Below are 19513 nucleotides of genomic sequence, written 5' to 3'. Positions count from 1 at the left end.
AACTTCTGTTTATGACCTCCAGCTTTCAAAAAGTATTATAAGTAATGCTATTTCTATAGCTTTGGCCTGGTTTCCTGAAAGAAAACCAGTTCCAGAAAAGGGCAAGAATTACACTTAAATGAGTAGTAGTACATCGATATGAACAGTTACATATTAACTACAACGTTTCATGATGAAAACACAGATTTATGCTTTAACTTACATGATTTATCCCATTTCTGCAGAACAAAGTTATACTAATAGCCAGCCATTGCAAATAATGAGATTAAAATCTTGTCATATCTTCAAAAAAAGAATATATAGATTTATTTTAAGAAGGGAATACAGAGAGACATCAAAATTCCATGTTTATTTTTATCACATAATCATAATAATTACAAAGTTTGCTATACCTTAATTACCTCTGAAAATTATTTTTGTCATGTTTTCTAATGATGTCCATAATATTATCCCCTGTTACAAGGCTATTCTCTAATTGTTTAAGTCTTTGTTGTTCCCTTCTCTTTTGGTCATGAAGATATGGGGAATTAAGCAGTTGTGGGGGAAGAATAGTGCCTGTTGGTTTTACTCTTTTCACAACGTCCCAGAAGAGTTTCTTGCTGTTGTTATTGATAAAAGTAATTGCAGTTCCACTGTGACCCAGCCTCCCTGCTCTTCCAACCTGAAAAAGCAACAGCTCTGTTTAAATTATTCAAGCTCAGTTTTATATCAAGGATAATTAATTCATATTTCCTTATTTTCTGCTATAAAGCACATTTAGGTATTCAGGAACTAATGTAAATGACATTATCTTTACCTCATCTGTTACATACAAAAATTCAATACGCTTCCTAAATTCAGGATATAATCTGAAAGCTTTAGTTTAAATATACCTAAAATTACCACTTGCTTGTGGGACACACCAGAAATCCAACACTGATACTAAGATTTATGACACAGCCTACAAACAATCAAAGGCTTACAATAAATGTTGGTCAAAATAAAATGTTTTTAAAATGTTACAGCAACAGCACATATGTGTACTTTGTATTCTGTACAAGTATCATCATAATAAAAACCCTTTACTGTCAATCTTCTAGTGACAAAATTATTCTCTATATTATCCCAAGTGCTCAAAAAAACTAGAAAACCTAAAAAGATTCTCTAATTACAAAAATTAACAGTATTTTAGTACTAGCATAGTTCTGATATTTATTTACTACTTGCCTATGTACAAAAATCAAAAAACAGAGAGGTGTACTGCAGTTAGTAACGTGGAATACTTGAGGTTAGAAGGACTTCAGGAAGTCATCCTGTCCAAACCCCAATCCCAAAGAGGGCTAACCAAATTTAGTTCAGGTTGCTCAGGGCCTTGTCCTGCTCAGTTGTGAATGTTCCCAAGAATAGAGGTTCCACAACCACTCTAAACATCTCGCTTCACTGCCTTACCACTCTCTTCATGAAAATTACCTTCCCTTCTATAGGGTCAGAATTTCCCCTGTGGCAAGTTGTGACCATTGTCTCTTAATCTTTCACAGCACATCTGCAAGAGCAGATTGGCTCTGTCTACTCTGTAACCATCCATTATCAACTAGAAAATGGGAATTAAATCTACCCTTAGCTTTCTCTTCTCCAGCCCAACTAAGTCCATCTCCCTCAATCTTTCTTCATGTAAGAGAGAATATCCATAAGTGGATGACAAATTTCAGTATACTTTCCAAATAATGCTTTTGACAAATAATGGATACAATATTTTATTTTTACCTGATGTACATATTCATCCATACTTGAAGGCATATCAAAATTTACTACCAGTTTGACATTGACAAGGTCAAGTCCTCGTCCAAGAACTCCAGTACTTACTATCACCTCATACTTCTCTTGAAGTAATCCCTGACAGGGGAGGAAAAAAAATATATCAGTTATCTCATTTTTTTCTTTATCTGTATTTCAAGCCTCTCTCTACGTTGGATGCAACAATGACCAATAGGTTTATTCTATTAATCCTTCCTGATTTAAATAAGAGTATAATCTACGAAGAGTGAAAGAGAGACCAGAAAGATCATTTTAATTATAAAAACATCAATTAAGGTTAAATGCATATTTAAATTCCTGTTTCAAAGCAAATAACCTACAAAATAAGTGTCCTGCATTTAAAAAGACCTCATCTCTAATTCTACCTGGTCTCAAACCTATCCCCTTTTTCCCCACAAATACTCCAAATTTTACCACAGAAAAACAGTGAACTGTGACCTTTTTTTTTTTTTTTTAATAATGCTATTGTATAGCTGTTGAGAACCTAGTAACTTTAGGAGGTGCAAACCTGAAATATGGCTGTTCTTTCCACCTGAGATTTTTCAGAATGCATAGATGTACATTGTAATCCTGTAATCTTATAAACAGCATCACTCAACAGATCTGCTCCCAGCTTGCAGTCCACAAACACCAACACTGGAGGCCTGAAGAGTTTCTTATCCTGTAAAATTAATCTGTTTACATAAGAAGGTACTAAAGTTGGTGCTCATCATCAAGAACTCTGATTTGATCTCTGCTGCTCAATGTCTCTAGCAGCAACATCCCTTCTAGATGATTCTTAAATTCCAGATAAGAAGCCACAAGACACCAGCCATCAACACAATTTCATACACCAAAAACATAACATTTATAAATTCAGAACCCAAGTTTATCTTAATAACATGGGCATTTTAGAACTAGCAAGCTTTCTTTAAAAAAAGTTACATAATACTTCTGAATTTCTTTAAGTTCTGAAGATTTATTTCTTGCATAACCTCAGTTGAGGCTCCCCCCTCCCACTCCTTCCAGTATTCCTAAAACACATACAAGTAATTAAGGCCGGTAATATTCATATAAAGAAAATTCAAGAGAGAACTAGATTAGCTTTCTTGCTTGTTTTGTTTTTTTAATGACCTTAAAAATGACAAGCCACTCCTAGGCCTCCATTCACAGATAATCAGTACAAATCAGATAATCAGTGCCATTCTGCAAATCACCAAAAATATCAAAGTTGTGATGTTTAACTTGGATCTAAGAACAGGAATGTAGCCTGCTGCTGCACAGAAGGATGTGTGAGTGGCAGGGGTGGAGTAATTCCTAAATTTGCCATTTAAGTTCTCCCACTGCAGCACTACTGAAATAGTGAAGTTACATGCTCAGCAGCACTCCACTTCTTCACTATGTACAGATCAGAATTAAAGATGAGAACCTGACAGAGCTTTGTGAAGACACACACTTTTATAAAACTGCCTTATGAGAAAAACATGACACTTACATTCAGTATTTCAAACAGTTTCTTCTTTTTAGACGGTTCTTCTACCCACAGAATTATCTGGCGGACATTGGAACATGGTAGATTCTTTTCTCCAATTGTTATTCTTACAAAATTGTGCAGAAGTTGATTTGCTAACTGTTCAATTCCCTCTGGAATTGTGGCTGACACCAGTATGGTTTGATGCTCCTGAGAGATGTCTTCCAAAATATCCAACACTTGCTGCTGGAATCCCATTTTTAACATAGTATCCACCTAAGTAAAAAATATTGTATGTGTACCAGATTTCTCAATAAACAGCAGAAACCTGAACTTGAAAAGAAAGATGAGCCATGATGTGTGTGACTGCAATGTAACAATCCAAATGCAGTATAAACCTCAGTTAGAAGGAAGGCTATATAGGAAAATTAAAAACAACTGGTTCACACCAGTCTAGCATTATTTTAGCAGTCAGATTACGTAAGTCTCTTACAGCCAACAGAACATGCATTGCTCAAACACATCTCAATTTGTTAAAGGTGAAATTTTCTAACAAATATATTTCATCTTTATAGTTGACATTCTCTGTGTTTAACCATTTTGGTAAGGCACCCACAATGACTCTCTACAAGGATGTTAGTATATGCAATATAGCCTTGAGAATTAACCAACTTACTTCATCCACTACTACAATTTTTATGCCGTGCAGTTGAACAGAACTTTGCCTTAAAATCTCTAGAAGTCTTCCAGGTGTTGCTATTATAACCTGACAAAAGACAAAAAAGATAAAAATTCTGTTATAAGAAAAATGAATGTCCTAGAAAAAAAAAACCATAAAGTTACAGCACTGAGGTGAGAATGGTGAGATAACTAGTGAAATTAGTATTTATAGGTTACTTAATCATGAAGACTCAAAAGGAACTGAATTGCTTAGTACTTTAATGGAAACATCTAAATACCAGCAGTGTAATCTAATCTCACTAAAAAAAGAAATATTCTTGACATTATCCACAACTATTTCTAAAAAAATGGCATGTTTCACTATTTGAAAATAGCAACACCATGCATGACTCTTTCCAAAACAACAACAAAAAGCTACACTACATTTTACTTCTGAATGAACGTAAAATATTACTGTTAAATTTTCAAGAGCTAACAATTTTTGCAGTAGTTTACACATACTTAGGAAAAATTCTGCATCTTTGCATACCCACAGATGTCAACAGTCACATTTTTCTTTTCTGAGAATGCCACGAAAACACAACTCTACAGAGCATCTTTTCACACTGCAGCCCTTACCTTGACACTCTGCTTGAGACGATGAAGCTGTGGTGGCAGTGGTAAACCTCCCACCAGGAGAACTGTTCTCATGTTTGGTAAACCAGCCATGAGTTCTTTAGCTTGTCTTTCTATCTGAATTGCTAACTCTCTTGTTGGTGCCAAAATTAGGGCAGATGGAGTTTCTGTCTAGAAAGGAAGGGGAAGTAAGAAATCTGTTGAACGCAGAATTACTATATTGTTTAGGTAATAGCTTTCAAGATTACCTCTCCCAGTATTGAAATACAAAATATGTAGTGTGGCTAGTATGGATACAGTTAGACTGCTAATACCTCCTCTACCTGAAGATGGAAGGTAGAAAAAAGAATTGTGACAATTAAAAAAAGGGAAAAAAAAGGCTCCAGAAAGGAATCAAGTGGTGTTTTGTTTTGATATATTTGTATTTTAATTATTGCACTGAATTTACTAAAGAACTTACTAAAAAATAAATTTCACATTAACTCAAAAGACAAAATGCTAGCAGTCAGTCAGCTAGAGTCTAAACGCAAAATTGGGACTGTCTTCTTTTTGTTCCCTGTTTAAGGATCTTCAAATTATCACCTCACTAATACTTCTGCAAATCTAGAAAACACAAAATTACAGTACAGCAATTCCTCTCAGATAACAGTTTCTCAAATACAACTAATACATAATAACAAAGCAAAAAGAATATAAGGTGAAACGGGAAAAGAAAAAAAGCAAGGGCAGAATCACTGACTAGCTCCAAGATGCACTATTTCAGTAATACTAACAAATCATAGATCACTTAGTATATCCTTCAGGACATAAACAAAGCTTTCACATGTATTGATACCTACACTGCAATTTCACATGACAAGTTTTTTGGATAGTATACATTTCCTTCTCTTCTTCAACTGGAATATTTACAAATGACCAACAGCAGGAAATGGTTCCTTTCCCACTGTCTCTTCAGAGGAATTACAAAGTCCAGAAGGGCTTTGTTAAGTTGAACACTTGCCAAGATGAAAACAACTGAAAACTTACCACCACAGTTAAAAGTATCTAAGCCAGGAAATGTCAAACATTATCTTATAACCAGATTTCCTTTATGTTCTTAATGTACCATTTCTCTGCTACATTAAAATGAAAATCATTCTAAACAAAATACTTATTTACATACAAATTAACTAGTAAAGTATCCTTATGACATAAAACAAAAGAGATCATGTAGTGAAATAATATTCATTTTGAGACTCCAATTTTGTGCACGTTATTATAAGCATACAACTGTCATGCAGACTTTAAGGATAACCAGACAGAAGACACAAAGGAGAATAATCCTGCTGCTCCTGTATAATGCTCCTGCATAACCCTCGGTGATATAGCACTTTGAAGATTAAGAACTACTTGAGTAATTTCTAGATTAAGAGTTACATAAAGAATCTTTAGATTATTAATTTGAAATACATACACGTGTATTGATCTCTCTACAGAAAAGACATATAAGCAATATTAAATATCAAATAGAATCAGGTCTCAAATTTTCAAATTTCAAAATCTTGAGCACAGCCACAAAAGCAATATGAAACTGATGCACAAGGTACAGAATACTATTTGACATTATTTCTCATCATACATTCACATTCTTCTGAAGCAAATATTTTTTTAACTGCTTTCTCCCCACTGATCCTGCAAGAAGCTGTTTGTAAAGCCAGAGGACCTATAGAATCATATAACCTGAAACTCCTGCTGTTGTTTGATGGTCAGACAACCATATTCCAACAGAAATTACCCCATGAAGTCATACAAATGTCAGTGCATGTCAGTCACCTGCTGCATCAAGACCAATCAACAACTACTTGCAGAACATTTCCTTTTCTATTTTAAGTCACACAGGAAGTTTACCTCAGAACTTATCTAACTTTCTTAACAAATAGAAACTGTATATTACATAATACAGATGCTTTAGCATTCAAAGTGCAAAATAATCATCAACCCTCCCCCAAAAAGAACCAATGTTCCACAATCAAATAAATAGATGACTTCAAATAAAAAAGACTGCAATTACATTCTCAATTACACTAAAATTCCAGGAGACATCACTTTATCTAAACACAGTTTCATTACCTCATTCAAAACCTTCATAATAACAGGGAGTAGGAAGGCTGCTGTTTTTCCTGAGCCTGTGTCTGCACTAGCCACAATATCCCTCCCTAACAGTCCAACAGGAATCATTTGCATTTGGATGGGAGTTGGAACTTCATAGCCAGAATTCTTTAAATTACTATTTAAAGTTTCAGGAAAAGCACAGTGTTCAAACTCTATAATAGGTCTTGGAATTTGCTGGCCCTGGATTGCAATACCTAACTGCAGTTTAAGGTTCTCAACCTGCTCATCCTGCAAACTTAGAATAAAGGAGTGTTCTTGGTAGAAATAAGGTGTACCAAGCAGGTGAGTTTCTTCTTGAGATTCTCCTTTTGCGAGGTGATCAATTTTTTGCTTTTCCTCCTTTTCTTGAATTTGTAGAAGGTGTTTGGCTTTACATTCCAAGCTACAAACATCCTCATCTGTTTTATCGCATATATACTCTCCATAGCGACCACAGACAACACAAACAGGTTCTCCAGGTTCTGCCCAGCGCTGGGATTTGCTGAAAGATTTTATGGGTTCTTCTGAAGAGCTGTCTTCAGTGGTATTTTGGTTGTCTTTTCCCAAAGAGGCATCAGGAGCACTAAGATCTGATGGAACAGTGAGGGGTTCCATGCACTCTTGTACAACATCATTCGAGTCGCATTGTGAAGCAGGAGTTCCTGTTATAGCTGATTTATGGTGCTGGAACTCAGGGTTCTTCTCCAACGAAGACCCCCCAGAAGACAATTTATTTTTCTTGGACGTACAGCTTTGGTCCTCATCACCACCACTCCTCTTGACTTTAACAGATCTTGGTAAAAACATGCTTCTGTACAGAGGAAAGGAAACAGCTGTTATTAACTTCTGTCGTAAAGATTAGGAGCTGAGAGCATTTTCAACCTAGAAACCCACCCGCAATCAGGGTTCAGAAGCTGCTTCCCGTAAACAATTACCTTGGATGGAGCGATGTGAGCACAACACAGAGACGCTCGGCCCACCCGGCCCGCCGTCACTGCGCCCGCTCGGGCCCCGGAAGTGCCGGCGCACGCGCCGCCGCCGCCGCGTCCGCTCTCAAAATGGCGGCCCGGGGCGGGCAGTGGCTGCAGCTCGGCAGCGGCGGCGCGGGCTGAGGGAAGCTGGGAAGCCACGCGCCTGACAAGAAGCCCCAGGGCCCACGTCACCGGCACGGGGCGAGCTGGCCGCTCCAGCTGCTGCCGGCCGCACCGCGCGGGACCACGGCACCGCGTCTGTACTGTGTGCAAAACGTCCTGGGCTTCAGCTCGGGTGGAGTACTGTAAGCAGAAGTACACGAGTGCTCCCAAAGTACCGCCTAAGACCATCAAGTAATATTATTACTAATATTAAAGCATTGCTGTTGATATTAAAGTATTCCACTTCTTTGTTTAAAATGATACCAAAAAAGGATTTTCTGTGTTTATTTGTGGCTCCTCTATGAAACACAATGAAAGCAAATGTAGCATCTTGGATTTCTGCCCACAGTTTACTAACAGCTGTTTTGCCCTACAGTTTCTAACTTCTCACAGCCATTCTTCAGAAGCTTGAACCAACTTTTCACTTCACTTGTGAACAGTAAATAATTGAGTAACGCAAGACTGGATTAAATCAGAAGATCAAAATCCCTCTATTCACAGGTACACTAAGTTCAGAAGAAACAAGTGTTCTGCATACTACATCAGAGAGGGTACCAGAAGCATTTCAAAGAGTGTGACTGCAGCACACACCTCAGCCCTCTGCAGTGATACCTGCCAGAGTGACCCCTGCTAGCTAAACCTGCCCCAGAACACAGCCTGCAGAGCGCAACCTCACCAAGAATCTGGTTTCTTGGGTTCCACAGGGTTTCATTAACAAATACATCCCAAAGAGAAAAGAGTTCAAAACACTTTAATGTAGTGTGTTTTAAGTTTCCTTCGTAGCCAAAATATCCTCATGCAGACTGAATTTTCTACGTAGTGTGAGCTCCCAGTGTAGGCTAACGTACTGAGTATGGATTCAAATTCAACCCAAAATAGAGCCTAGCACATCACTCCCTCCAGTGGCAAGTGTCAGAACTGACAAATCCGAGAACTAAAACGTGCCTCCAAAGAGTAATCCATCACGTACAGCAGACTGAGATTTTCTTTATGCTGTTTGAAATGTCTCAATGTGTATCCTACATATCACTATTCTGAAATAAGCAATTCCATGGCCTTAACTTTGGTTGTTAATGTCATAACTGATAAAGAGCAATACATTTATGATGACGCTACTTAGAATGATTGCCTGAATTAAAATAAAAGAGCACATATCACAACATCTATATGTGGAGTTACTGAAATATATGCTAGTTAGGAAAGGAGGGAAGATGGCTTTCCATTCAGGTGACAAGGAAATCAAAGCACGTTTACTTAGAAACTGGCCCCATACCTGCTCACCTGATGCAACAAAAAACTAAATAACTTTGTTTCTTTCATATTTAAGGATTTGAAAACCACTCTGCAGATTTGTAGGTAGGTAGTAATCAGCAGCTGTAAGCTGAAGAACACTTAAAGAATAGTTCTTTGAATGAATCACTGAGTCAGTGACAGTCAATTACTACAATGGATTCTGAATTACAGCGTTAAAGGAAACACAGAGAAAAAATATCCAGATAATCTAAAACCAAACAACTGTGGATAATCATTAACTAGTCAGTTCTGCTAACATTCATATCAGTTGTTTTGATTTAGTATAGACACTGAATGCAATGCATTTATTCTGAGGCCAGGCAGCAGAAAGGCAACTCGTAAGGCTGCTGAAAATAATCATCAAAAAAATGCTTGGACTGAACGTTTTGGGCTTCCTGAGCATTCTTTGTTTGGAGAGCCGCATTCTAAGGAGTAGGTTGATATTATTCTCTGCAGAAGCCTGTGGTAAAATTCGAATTAATAAAAATCTAATTAAATCTGAACACTTAAAGCATATTACTGAGCTGTGGGTTTATTCTTTTTAGTTTGTTTATAAAAGAAACACAAATGAACAGAAGTCCCATCCTGAGCTCTGTGCAAAATTCCTACAGGTGCAGAATGTCTTTGTTATTCTATGCTGTGTCAGATAAGAAACAAGGATATCACCTACTTCTGCTATCTGCATTTGCTGTATTTTCTGTGATCAATGATTTTTCTATTAATGTTAAAGATCCAACTATTAGAATACAGTTCTTTAAGTGATCATTTTATAATATTATACTAAAAGACTAAGATCTTACTTTTCCATGATGTGACTGTCATATTAACACAGATCCACAGAAGCATTCTACAAAAGCCAAAATTCTCTCCTTTCACATTACTCTATTGTTCTTTCCATAAGCACCTCAAATCATTACATTTGAAAGCTGCTTACCACTTTGCATTTAGATCTGGGTTACAATTAATAAGGCTGTTTTAGAGCTGTATGAGATGGGCACCTGTTCCAAAAACAAGATTAAACTCCCGCGATATGCACTTACTGAAATTAAACCCCTATTCTCCCCCTTGTGGGGTTCCAGACAAATGTACAGGAGAAAAAAACACACAAGAGACAAAAGGAATCACAAGTTTCAGCTTGCCAAGATAGCCTGTGTTTGCTGTGTTACCATCACTGCCAGCTGCCTCTCCTGGCTTTGGAAGGCACCGTAAGCTGTCACAAAATAGAGTAGCCTTCCAATGCTTGCACTTGGTGCTTGTGGCTGACTTGATGGCTACACAGCTCTATAAGTCAAGTCCCAAAATCTTCCTTTATGTCAGCCTGAGTGACTGCTAATGCTGGGCTCCAGCGTACAGAATTCCAAATTTCTAAAATGTCACACTGTACACAAAGTATTCAATGCACTCTTAATAGTTCACTTAAAAAAATAATAATACAATTCATGGATAATTTTTTCCACTGACTCACTCTGAAATGAATGACATTCATTTGGCAGTCCTGTGACTTATTTGGTATTAGTTTCCCTAGCAGAGATCTTTGTCATACGCTAAAAATGACTCTGTATGTGATTTCTAAGCAAAATAGAGGATAAAAAATTGTGACGTAGTTCACCAAAATGAAGTTACATCTTCAGCTAACATCCTTTTCCAAAAGCAGAATGCAACGTAGATACCTAGTTACTGAGTGGAGCATTTGTTCATGACCTTTTAACAAAAAAGTATAAAAGAGTTCAGAAGGCAATCCATTTTAACTTTCATTTATGTCTAAAATGCATCCATCAGTTTTACTGTTCCTCCTCTAAAAGTGCTTCTTTCCTGTTTACTTTCCTTGTGCAGTGAAAAGAACAAGTAAGAAGACTTAAGTTTTGCTATAGATAACACTTTTTTTTCTTTCCCATATATATTTTTTCCTTCATAAACTCCAAAACGTATAATCTTGAAAAGCTAGAAGTGAGGCTAGAGTCTCCTGCCAGTTCCTCCCCACTAAATAATGTACTGCCATTTGCTACAGCTCTGAGCTGTGTTGTTTTGTTTTGTTTTTTCCCCACCACCTGGGAGGCCATGGTTTTCATTAGCTGTAGCAAACAGCGTAGTGGTAAATAAATTATTTGTATCTAGTCTTAGCACAATTACACTTCTGTCCTATTAGTTTATTAGTCAAAATAAAGTGTTTATGTTGGCTGCATTAGCATGTATGACACCTAACTGAGGGTAAAACCTACCTACTGTGCTGGAATTTGAAATGAAACAATTATTCATTGGACAGACAGTACTATATGGTACTGTTTGCCCTAGAAATTGTTAACTATCCCATTCAACTATGACTTCAAGTATAGTTTTGATTTCATAAAGAATCAAAGAGTCATTTCCTAAGTATTTTGTGTAAAAATAAAGAAGCCTCTAAGAAGCAGAGCTACTTTATTTTTTCTGAAGACAGATTTCAGTATGGATAAAAGTGCTACAGTCAAGTTATTAAAAACAAGCACACTACTCAGATTTTATGGAGTTAAAAAACACGTAAATCTGTGAAAACAGACCTTAACATTCTAGTACTTCTTTTTCATTTCCTGCCTTTATGAATTACCATTAATCTGATGATATATTTTTAATTAATTTTATCCTTGCACTTGGATATTCACTCATGGCAGAAATAAACCGCCCTCCCAGGCAAATAATACTGTATCATAAACACACAACAATCAACCTACAGAGATAGAAAAGCACAGATTTAAGAATGACAGAATAACAGGACTGAATAACAAGTCTTCAAGTTACACCTACCTCTTGGCATAAAGTGCCAGGTACATAAGAGAATAAAAAGCTTTAGTCTATATTCCAATCCATGAATACCAAAGCTCTGTGGATCAGTTTGAAGATGGATTGGGTAAACAAGGAGATGACCAAGTCTGTATAAACCCCAAAATAACCTTACCCTAGGCCTTAACAGTCCACCTCTGAATGCTTACCATTTCAAAGCTTGTCTCTAATTACAGGTTTCTCCGGTTGCTTTTATTTACACTCTTTTAAGAAACTCGACTCAGACTAAACAACTGTGCTCCAAGTTCAGTTCCACTCAGGGAATCCACACTCAGAACACAGCTTGACTCCTCAGATCAGTCAGAGAATGGCACTGTACCAAATACTGGACATTGTCTGAATTTGTCACGTAAGTGTAGATCTTGCATAGTTTTGCAAGGAAAAATACTATTAAATATAAATAGATAAATCAGAAGTGCTTTTCTCTTATGATATATATCTAAAGTCAGAATGTGTAATTACCTTTTACTGCAGAAAAGAGAATGTTCTTTCTTTCAGGCTAAACAGAACAGCAAGTATAGTTAAGGTGTGATGAAACCAAGACCCTGAAAGCAGAGAGTATATGAATATATCAATAAATAGCAACTATATAAGACTACGGATAACCCAAATTGATGAGACTAAATCACTAAATGTTCAAGAAAATATAAATCCTTTAAGCCTCTCTTAAGCTTTTTCTTCTATGAACCACTTGCAGTATTTATCATCTAGCAGTTACAAACACTAAGCAGACAACTCTCCCCTTCTCATGCCTTGTGGCACTAAGTTCCCTGTCTGTCGTTTAATTTCAAGTTTCATGATCATAGACCTCTAAAGATGAAACAATAGACTTATCCTTCTGAAATTCAGCTCATTTCCTAAATGCTATTTACTATAAAAACACATGGTCAGTGCATTAGCTCAGCTTGATAAGTACAATAGCTATTAAAAAAGAAAGCAAGCTTAACAAATGCAGCCTATCTCTCACAACCACAACTTGAATGACTGCTCCCCTATGCTTTTTATTAGAAAGATTCAAAGAAAATGCCAGTAACCTTACAGCTGGTGACTCTAATACCAGTGGGTAGCAAGACAGAAATAATGAATGCCTCCTTGTTAAACAGTTTTGTTTGTGCTGTTCCAAGAAAGATGTGCCAAGAACTTTCCATGCAAAGCTTATTTTTCTGGGATTTGCAACTTGGCAGTAAAAAAATCCAGTATAATAATGCCTGGTTCAGAAGAATTCAGATTATGGGTTTTAAAATATATTTCTAAATTTCAGAATGAATTAAATCTACAATAAATAAGATAAACAATTCAGCATTTCACATATTTCTAGATGTTACCTTGAAAAAAATTCTGTGATCAGCAATTTTGCACTCCAGATAATTACACATTTTCTAACCTTGTGGGTACTAAACGAGCCCAAAGAATTCCAATGAAAATTGAGAATTTTGTGCTGTATGCTCAGGTCTCTACTAACATGTATTTTCCTTTTAGAGAAAGCTGTGTGAAATCCATGTGAAGAATCCATGGGATTCTACCTGCTAAACAATTCAGTGGATTAAATCTGTACTAATTCTTAAGACAAAGCAGCTGATTTGGGTGTAAGGATAGGTTGTGAAAAAATTGGCAAAATAACACAGCAGTCTTATAAGACACAAACTTAGAATGTCCACATTAAAATTGTCTTTTTTTTTTTTTAAGTTATTTAATGAAATGATTAAAATTTTTGAGCCATACTGAAGTCCATTTCTGATTTCCCTGCTTCCTTTTTTGTCTCAGGAACCAACAGCACAAGGTCATTCTGTAGCTTTTTGCCACAGCAATATTATTTCATGTTGCAACTAGTAAGATACATAGAAATGAGACTGTTGCATGTTGCATCATGTAACAACTCAGACTAAAGCTCACTCTAAAGAAGCTCTCTTCTGTGAAAAGACAGAGCATGAAGAAGGAAGACTGCCACAGCTACCTGAGTGCTGGAAAGAGCTGTGGGAAGGTGGTGGATTAGGCTGTGCCTAAGAGGAAGAAACCTCCCAACAATCCAAAACTAAGAAGGACAACAAAAATAAAACAATCATTTATAAAACAGTTCTGAATATATCGGGCAGGATCACTGCAAGGGAAATTTTTGAAGGAATAGAGCCAGAAAATACTACGACACAGCAGCAAAGAAATGTTTCTGTACTTGACTAATTTGTTTTTTCCTTGGGGCTTTGCCTACAGCACATTAGCCCCCAGAATACCTCTACCTACCTTAAGGTTAAGTGCAAATTAAAACTAAGTGGGCATATAAAATAAAGTTCATCTGAGATAATTTGTATAAGGAAAAATGCTAGACATGTTTCATCATTCTTGTGGACTCTATGAAATGAAGTAAAGCCATGGCTTTCATTCTCATTCTGTTCAGCTTCAGAGTAAACGAAAGCTGCAGGGGAACAGCTCCCCCTGACATTACTGATTTAAATACTTGAAAATAGAGCACTACTGCACTATTCAACCTGAACAAGGAAAAAGTGTGGCTAGACAGACAAGAGACAAGTAAGAACAAAGAGTGCTTACCAGATCAGTGGGACTCAGAGCAAAAACAAAAAAGCTTCTGTACTACCAACCCTGTCTGTTCTGCGAGAAGCCACAAACATAGTGGTTATAAGAGGGAGTTGGCCCTGGGAAGCATGTCAGTATGTCTTCCATGATTAAAGAGACAGCAGAAGTGCATCTCCATGCAGATGGCTCTTAATTATCTGTTGATACACAGGAAACCTGCTCTCTAGTAGCAGTGAGGATATTGCTGTGGGACTCTTAAGTAATGAAATCAGAGCAATGTAATAATATCAAAGCCTTATTTGTTACTTCTTGCACACTATTACAGTATCTAAAACATTGTAATTCAGACTCTGAAGTGACATCATTCATCACTTTGTTCTACACTTCCACTGGCCTCTGACTAGAGCATCCCAATACAACAAAATAATGTTTATAATTCTTATTTTTCATCTCCTTCTCTTAGGTGTCCCACCCTTCAGTTCGTCTCTTCCCTCAAAGAAGTCAAATAATATTCTTAATTATTCTTGCACAATACTGCATAAGACCCTGGAGGTAAAAGGAAGAAAATGTAGCAGTGTGCCCTATACTTCAGATACACTTTTCTACTGAGCTGGTTTTTGTTTCCCTGGTTCTCTTTTCTGGTAACTACGACTTACTGCTCTTCCTAAAAGAGAACACTACAAACTGGGTCAGAGAGTTAGGGTTGGTTAGAGTACCCAGTTCAAGTAGACATCCTATGAAGAGTGAACTTCTCACTCAATTGAACAAGCAGGACCCACATCAAAACAGCAGTTTATAGCAATATATGTTTTGCTACCTTACATTCCCCAACCAGGCAATTGCTTCAATTCTGTTAAACACAGGGAGGAAAGCAGGAAAGAGCTTGCCACAGACAAGAGTTGCCAGACCAAAGGAAGGCCAATAGGTATATACCCCATCAACTCCCCTTTCTAGTTCTTATTTCCAGGGATTACTTCTGTTGCATCATGTAACAATTCCCTTGATTCAGTGTAATGCCTACAGGCACACTCTCACCCAGGCTGCTGCTTCACTCATTTAGTAAATTATCGCCTACAAGGACTGTACTGTGTCTGTTAAGATAAAGCCTATGTGAGGGATTATGGAGATCTGTGCAGAAGTAAGCATCCCAGGTGTTCTTTGTCTGTCTCAGACATCTCCCAGAGCAGTGATCATCATGAGGGCTCAAATCTTTTTTAGAAAGCAAGTTTCAGCTTGCTTGCCCCCTTCCTTCATCTTTGTTCTTTTCATTGGCTACTATGAAGAGGGGGGTCTGTTTCTAACACCCTTGATTATGACTGCCACTTTTCATTCTTTGTGCTGTCAAGTGAAACCATCACTGCTCCCTGCTTAGGTAAGACAGCTGAGAAAATGCCCTGTGCTTCAATACAAACTGTGTGGCAACAGAGCAACCTAGCCACTAGTCATTTATGGGCACTAGTTCATAGGTACCAGGGAGGACCAGCTGATGAGATACCAAAATAAAAAATGCAGCCATTTTAACTTACCCTAAACAAATGGGTCCTATGTTATAAAGGTAGTAAATGAAAATGACTATATGGTAATATTCACACATAATATAGGGCAATATTCACACACAGCTTTAAAAAAGATGTCAAATAGAAAAGCATCATTATTGATATTAATAGAATGGACAAGGAATCGAGCTATGTAATTCTTAAATGAGGAAAATCCTATTAGAACTAGCATGTGCTTCAGCAGGAAAAAGCCTAGATTAGTGACTACAGTAACAAACTAGGATAAAGAAATAGATGTGCAGCAAAAATTTGTAATTCTAGCCACTTTCAGTAAAATCCTGTAGGTGCTATAGTAAGGGTGAGGCCAAAATCTACTTAAAATTGTGGTTATTCAGATAAATACAAAAAGCGATTTATGAAACACTTAACAATAGATGCTGCCACAAAATCACAGACCAAATGTAATATGGGAGCCATGTGACTGGATAGGCTTTAAGATGCAGAGGGCTGCATGGTGCTGGGTGGGCACAAGGGAAATGACTGATGGAAAAGCAGAAATAATACAGAAGCCTTAAAGAAAAATGCAGTTTCAGCAAACTGTTACACACAGTATTAAAAAAATATATCTAACTGTACACAATGGTAAGAAGGACATGACAAAGGAACTCTTTCGTACTGAAAGAAAACATGAATTCATGTGCCTTCTTGACATGTGAACAGCCACTATAAAATTATCCTACCCAATCCACTATCAATTTTTCAACCTGCTGGAAACAAAGTGAAGGATATTAGGTACCGGAAAAGCAGTCAAGTTGAAGCGTAACAGATTAGGACGTAAGCATCCAGAACTGATGACTGGTAGAGTAAGTGATAACATGAAGGTTAACCATAGCAGAAAGGAATAAACAAGTGAAGACAGAATAACCAGGGAAATGTATATATATTTTTATAATTAATCTCTCTTTTGAGACTTTCTAGAAGAAAGAAATCATCCAATTCATTTCTTCAAAAAGACATTCTCTGCATGGCACCCACGATCCAGAAAAAAAAATTATGTACACAATTAAATTTATTCATACCTTTAGTGGCAGTGATTTCAAATGGAAACTAGACCAACAATTATCCTTAAAAATCTTGGTTGTTGCCAAGTTTTTATTACTAAATATAACATACATACATTTAGTTTGAGACAACTATTAAAATAATTGTTGTTCTTTCCATGTTTCTAATATGTATTGAAATAGGAGTGTCTTTAGATGTTTTACATGAGGCTTAGATATCCTATACTTTTTTGGGTATTGAAAATATTTTCAAATGAACTGTAAGGTACACATCTTTAAAGCGACTTTGAAAATAGAAACAAATTAAGTTATGGCCAAAGAAAACTCTATGTACTCAGATTCTGATGACTTTACTAGGTATGCATAATCAAAATCTCCAATAACATCAAGGGTCATTATGTATAAATCTTCAGAAAGAACACTTTCCATGGCCACTTTTTAAACAGCATGCCAGCTATTTATGCCTGTTCCCTAAAGTAAACATTGCAGTTCCTCAGTAACATGCAATTTCTCCATAAGTTAAGGGAAACTGAGAAACTGACTAAAAAAAAAAAAATCAGTGAATTAGAAAATGATGTTTTGAAGAAAATAAATAGAATTGAAAAGCTTAATCAGGTAGTTCCTTTGCTATTTTCTTTACTTTTTCCTCTTCATCACTTTTACTACAATCCTTTCCAAAACATAGTTCTGTTGCAACTAAAGGACACGACAATTTTCCTGTTCTAATGGAGCATTCCTTCCTACTGACTGCTGTTCTCATTCAGACACACATGGGCTTCATTGGAAACCGAAAGCAGAGCCAAAAGATGGAAAACTGAAGTCTATTCATGCTCAACCAATAAACACAAGCATGCTTCCAACAAATGACCTCTTATGAGCATTCACATATTCCTGCACATATAAAAGCAGAGAGAAAAAAAATAGTCAGCCACTTCAATGGAGTATAATGCAACAGGAAAGAGTGCACAGTTCACTCTAATTCAAACTCTGAAAAAATACTTCCTAACTGATTTAAACTTCTTACACCCAAATACACAATTAAAAAACTAGAGTCATATACATTTTACTCTAAACTGCAGTACAAATAAAACATTATTTAACAGGTATCATTATGGTAATAACATCACATTTTAATTCTGTACAAAGCATTTCTGAATGAAAATTTCACACCATGAAGTTACTTTACAGTGTAGCTAAGTAAGCTCAAGACTTTAAAGGTAACAATCATAATATAATACTTAGGATTTTCCTCAGAAAAGTGAGCATGTATCTAGACAGCCATAAAGGAAATAGTCCTCTCTTACTGAAAGAGGACAACATTTATTTCAGGTGTTTTAAAGCTGACTATAGAAAACATGAGTTATAGAGACTACCAGAGAGTAGTGCAATGTCAAAGAGAAAACACAGGAATTAGAAAGTACTACCCAGAAAAAAAAAAGCCATCTAGAAATACCTAGCAAAAGTACAATTCCAAGAGATAGACAGAAGTTGAAAAGCTGCCAATGTGGAAAGGAGATGGCAGGAAAAAAAAAATCTTGGGAAAGACAGCAAAGTAACCAGAGAGGAAAGGACAAAGGGGAACAAACCAACCACACAAACATCAGGCAAGCTGAAAGTTTTCACTTTGAATACAAATTAATAGAACTTGAAATACAAACACTGTGTAACCATTTTTGTACTTTTATATCTTCCCAAAACAGGAAGAGCACACTCTTGTACAAAATACGCTTTGAGAAAACTCATAGCTTTCAGAAAATACATACATATCATAGCGGAAAAGCTTTCTTTCACATTACAGCATTACACATATAATCAGTAATAACATCAAATAATTTTAATAATTCAATCACTCAATAATTAATGCCTATTAAAAATACTAATAAAAATTTCCTAATTCTGGCAATTTGACAGGTCTTATAATTACTTATGAAGTAAGACTAGAAGGCTAGTATATCAGTTATTCCAATTCAGAAGTCATCCTTACATTACAATATCTACTTTAGAATCATCTGTAGAGTACCTGTTCAGTCTAGTACCTGCCTAAAGCCTCCTGAAGTCAACAAGTATGCTCACTAAGGAGTGCAGTGGAATGGGGCTGCTCCTTGATCTGTGGCTTGCCAAGCTGTGTTTGCTGCTTCTGCCAGAGGACACAAAGTGTGCCTCTTGTCACAGCCATTTCTGTCTTGAACACTGGAACCTCTGGAAGAGAGAAGGAAAAGAAGGTGAGAGCATCTTACAAAGAGAAATGTTGGAGCAGTCATTAAAGAAAACATCCCCACAGTGTTATTTCTAGCCTTTTTTTGACATCAAGGCTGAAGCATTTTGTGCTGGAATAGTTCCTGTGAACTGCTATGTTTGTGGATTTGTCCTAATAAAGCAGTTCAAACCAGCTGCCACTAGCTGTTACTGCCAATTTAAAACACTTCAGTTTATCACGCATAATTTCTTATTTCAAAATATTGAATGAAATCTTACTCAATCCTAATCACTCCCTAATCTTGCAGTAGCCCCAGTTTA

General features: G+C 36.6%; 1 protein-coding gene across 1 annotated transcript; it reads right to left on the bottom strand.

Annotated features, from left to right (window-relative positions):
• Nucleotides 1-322: 322 nt before the first annotated feature.
• DDX59 (DEAD-box helicase 59) lies at nucleotides 323-19195 on the bottom strand. The gene is made up of 8 exons (XM_065742930.1): nucleotides 19033-19195; nucleotides 6650-7481; nucleotides 4544-4711; nucleotides 3921-4010; nucleotides 3269-3520; nucleotides 2303-2455; nucleotides 1744-1872; nucleotides 323-661 (listed from the first exon to the last, which is right to left on the bottom strand). Exons 2-8 carry the CDS (start codon nucleotides 7475-7477, stop codon nucleotides 398-400), a joined length of 1884 nt encoding a protein of 627 aa, XP_065599002.1. The 5' UTR covers nucleotides 7478-7481; nucleotides 19033-19195; the 3' UTR covers nucleotides 323-397.
• Nucleotides 19196-19513: the final 318 nt, after the last annotated feature.

The sequence above is a fragment of the Cyrtonyx montezumae genome, unplaced genomic scaffold (genome assembly GCF_038088225.1).
Source record: "Cyrtonyx montezumae isolate F1298 unplaced genomic scaffold, pur_monq_1.0 scaffold_1, whole genome shotgun sequence".
In the NCBI taxonomy this organism is placed as follows: Eukaryota; Metazoa; Chordata; class Aves; order Galliformes; family Odontophoridae; genus Cyrtonyx; species Cyrtonyx montezumae.
This window is presented reverse-complemented; position numbering and strand designations above follow the sequence as displayed.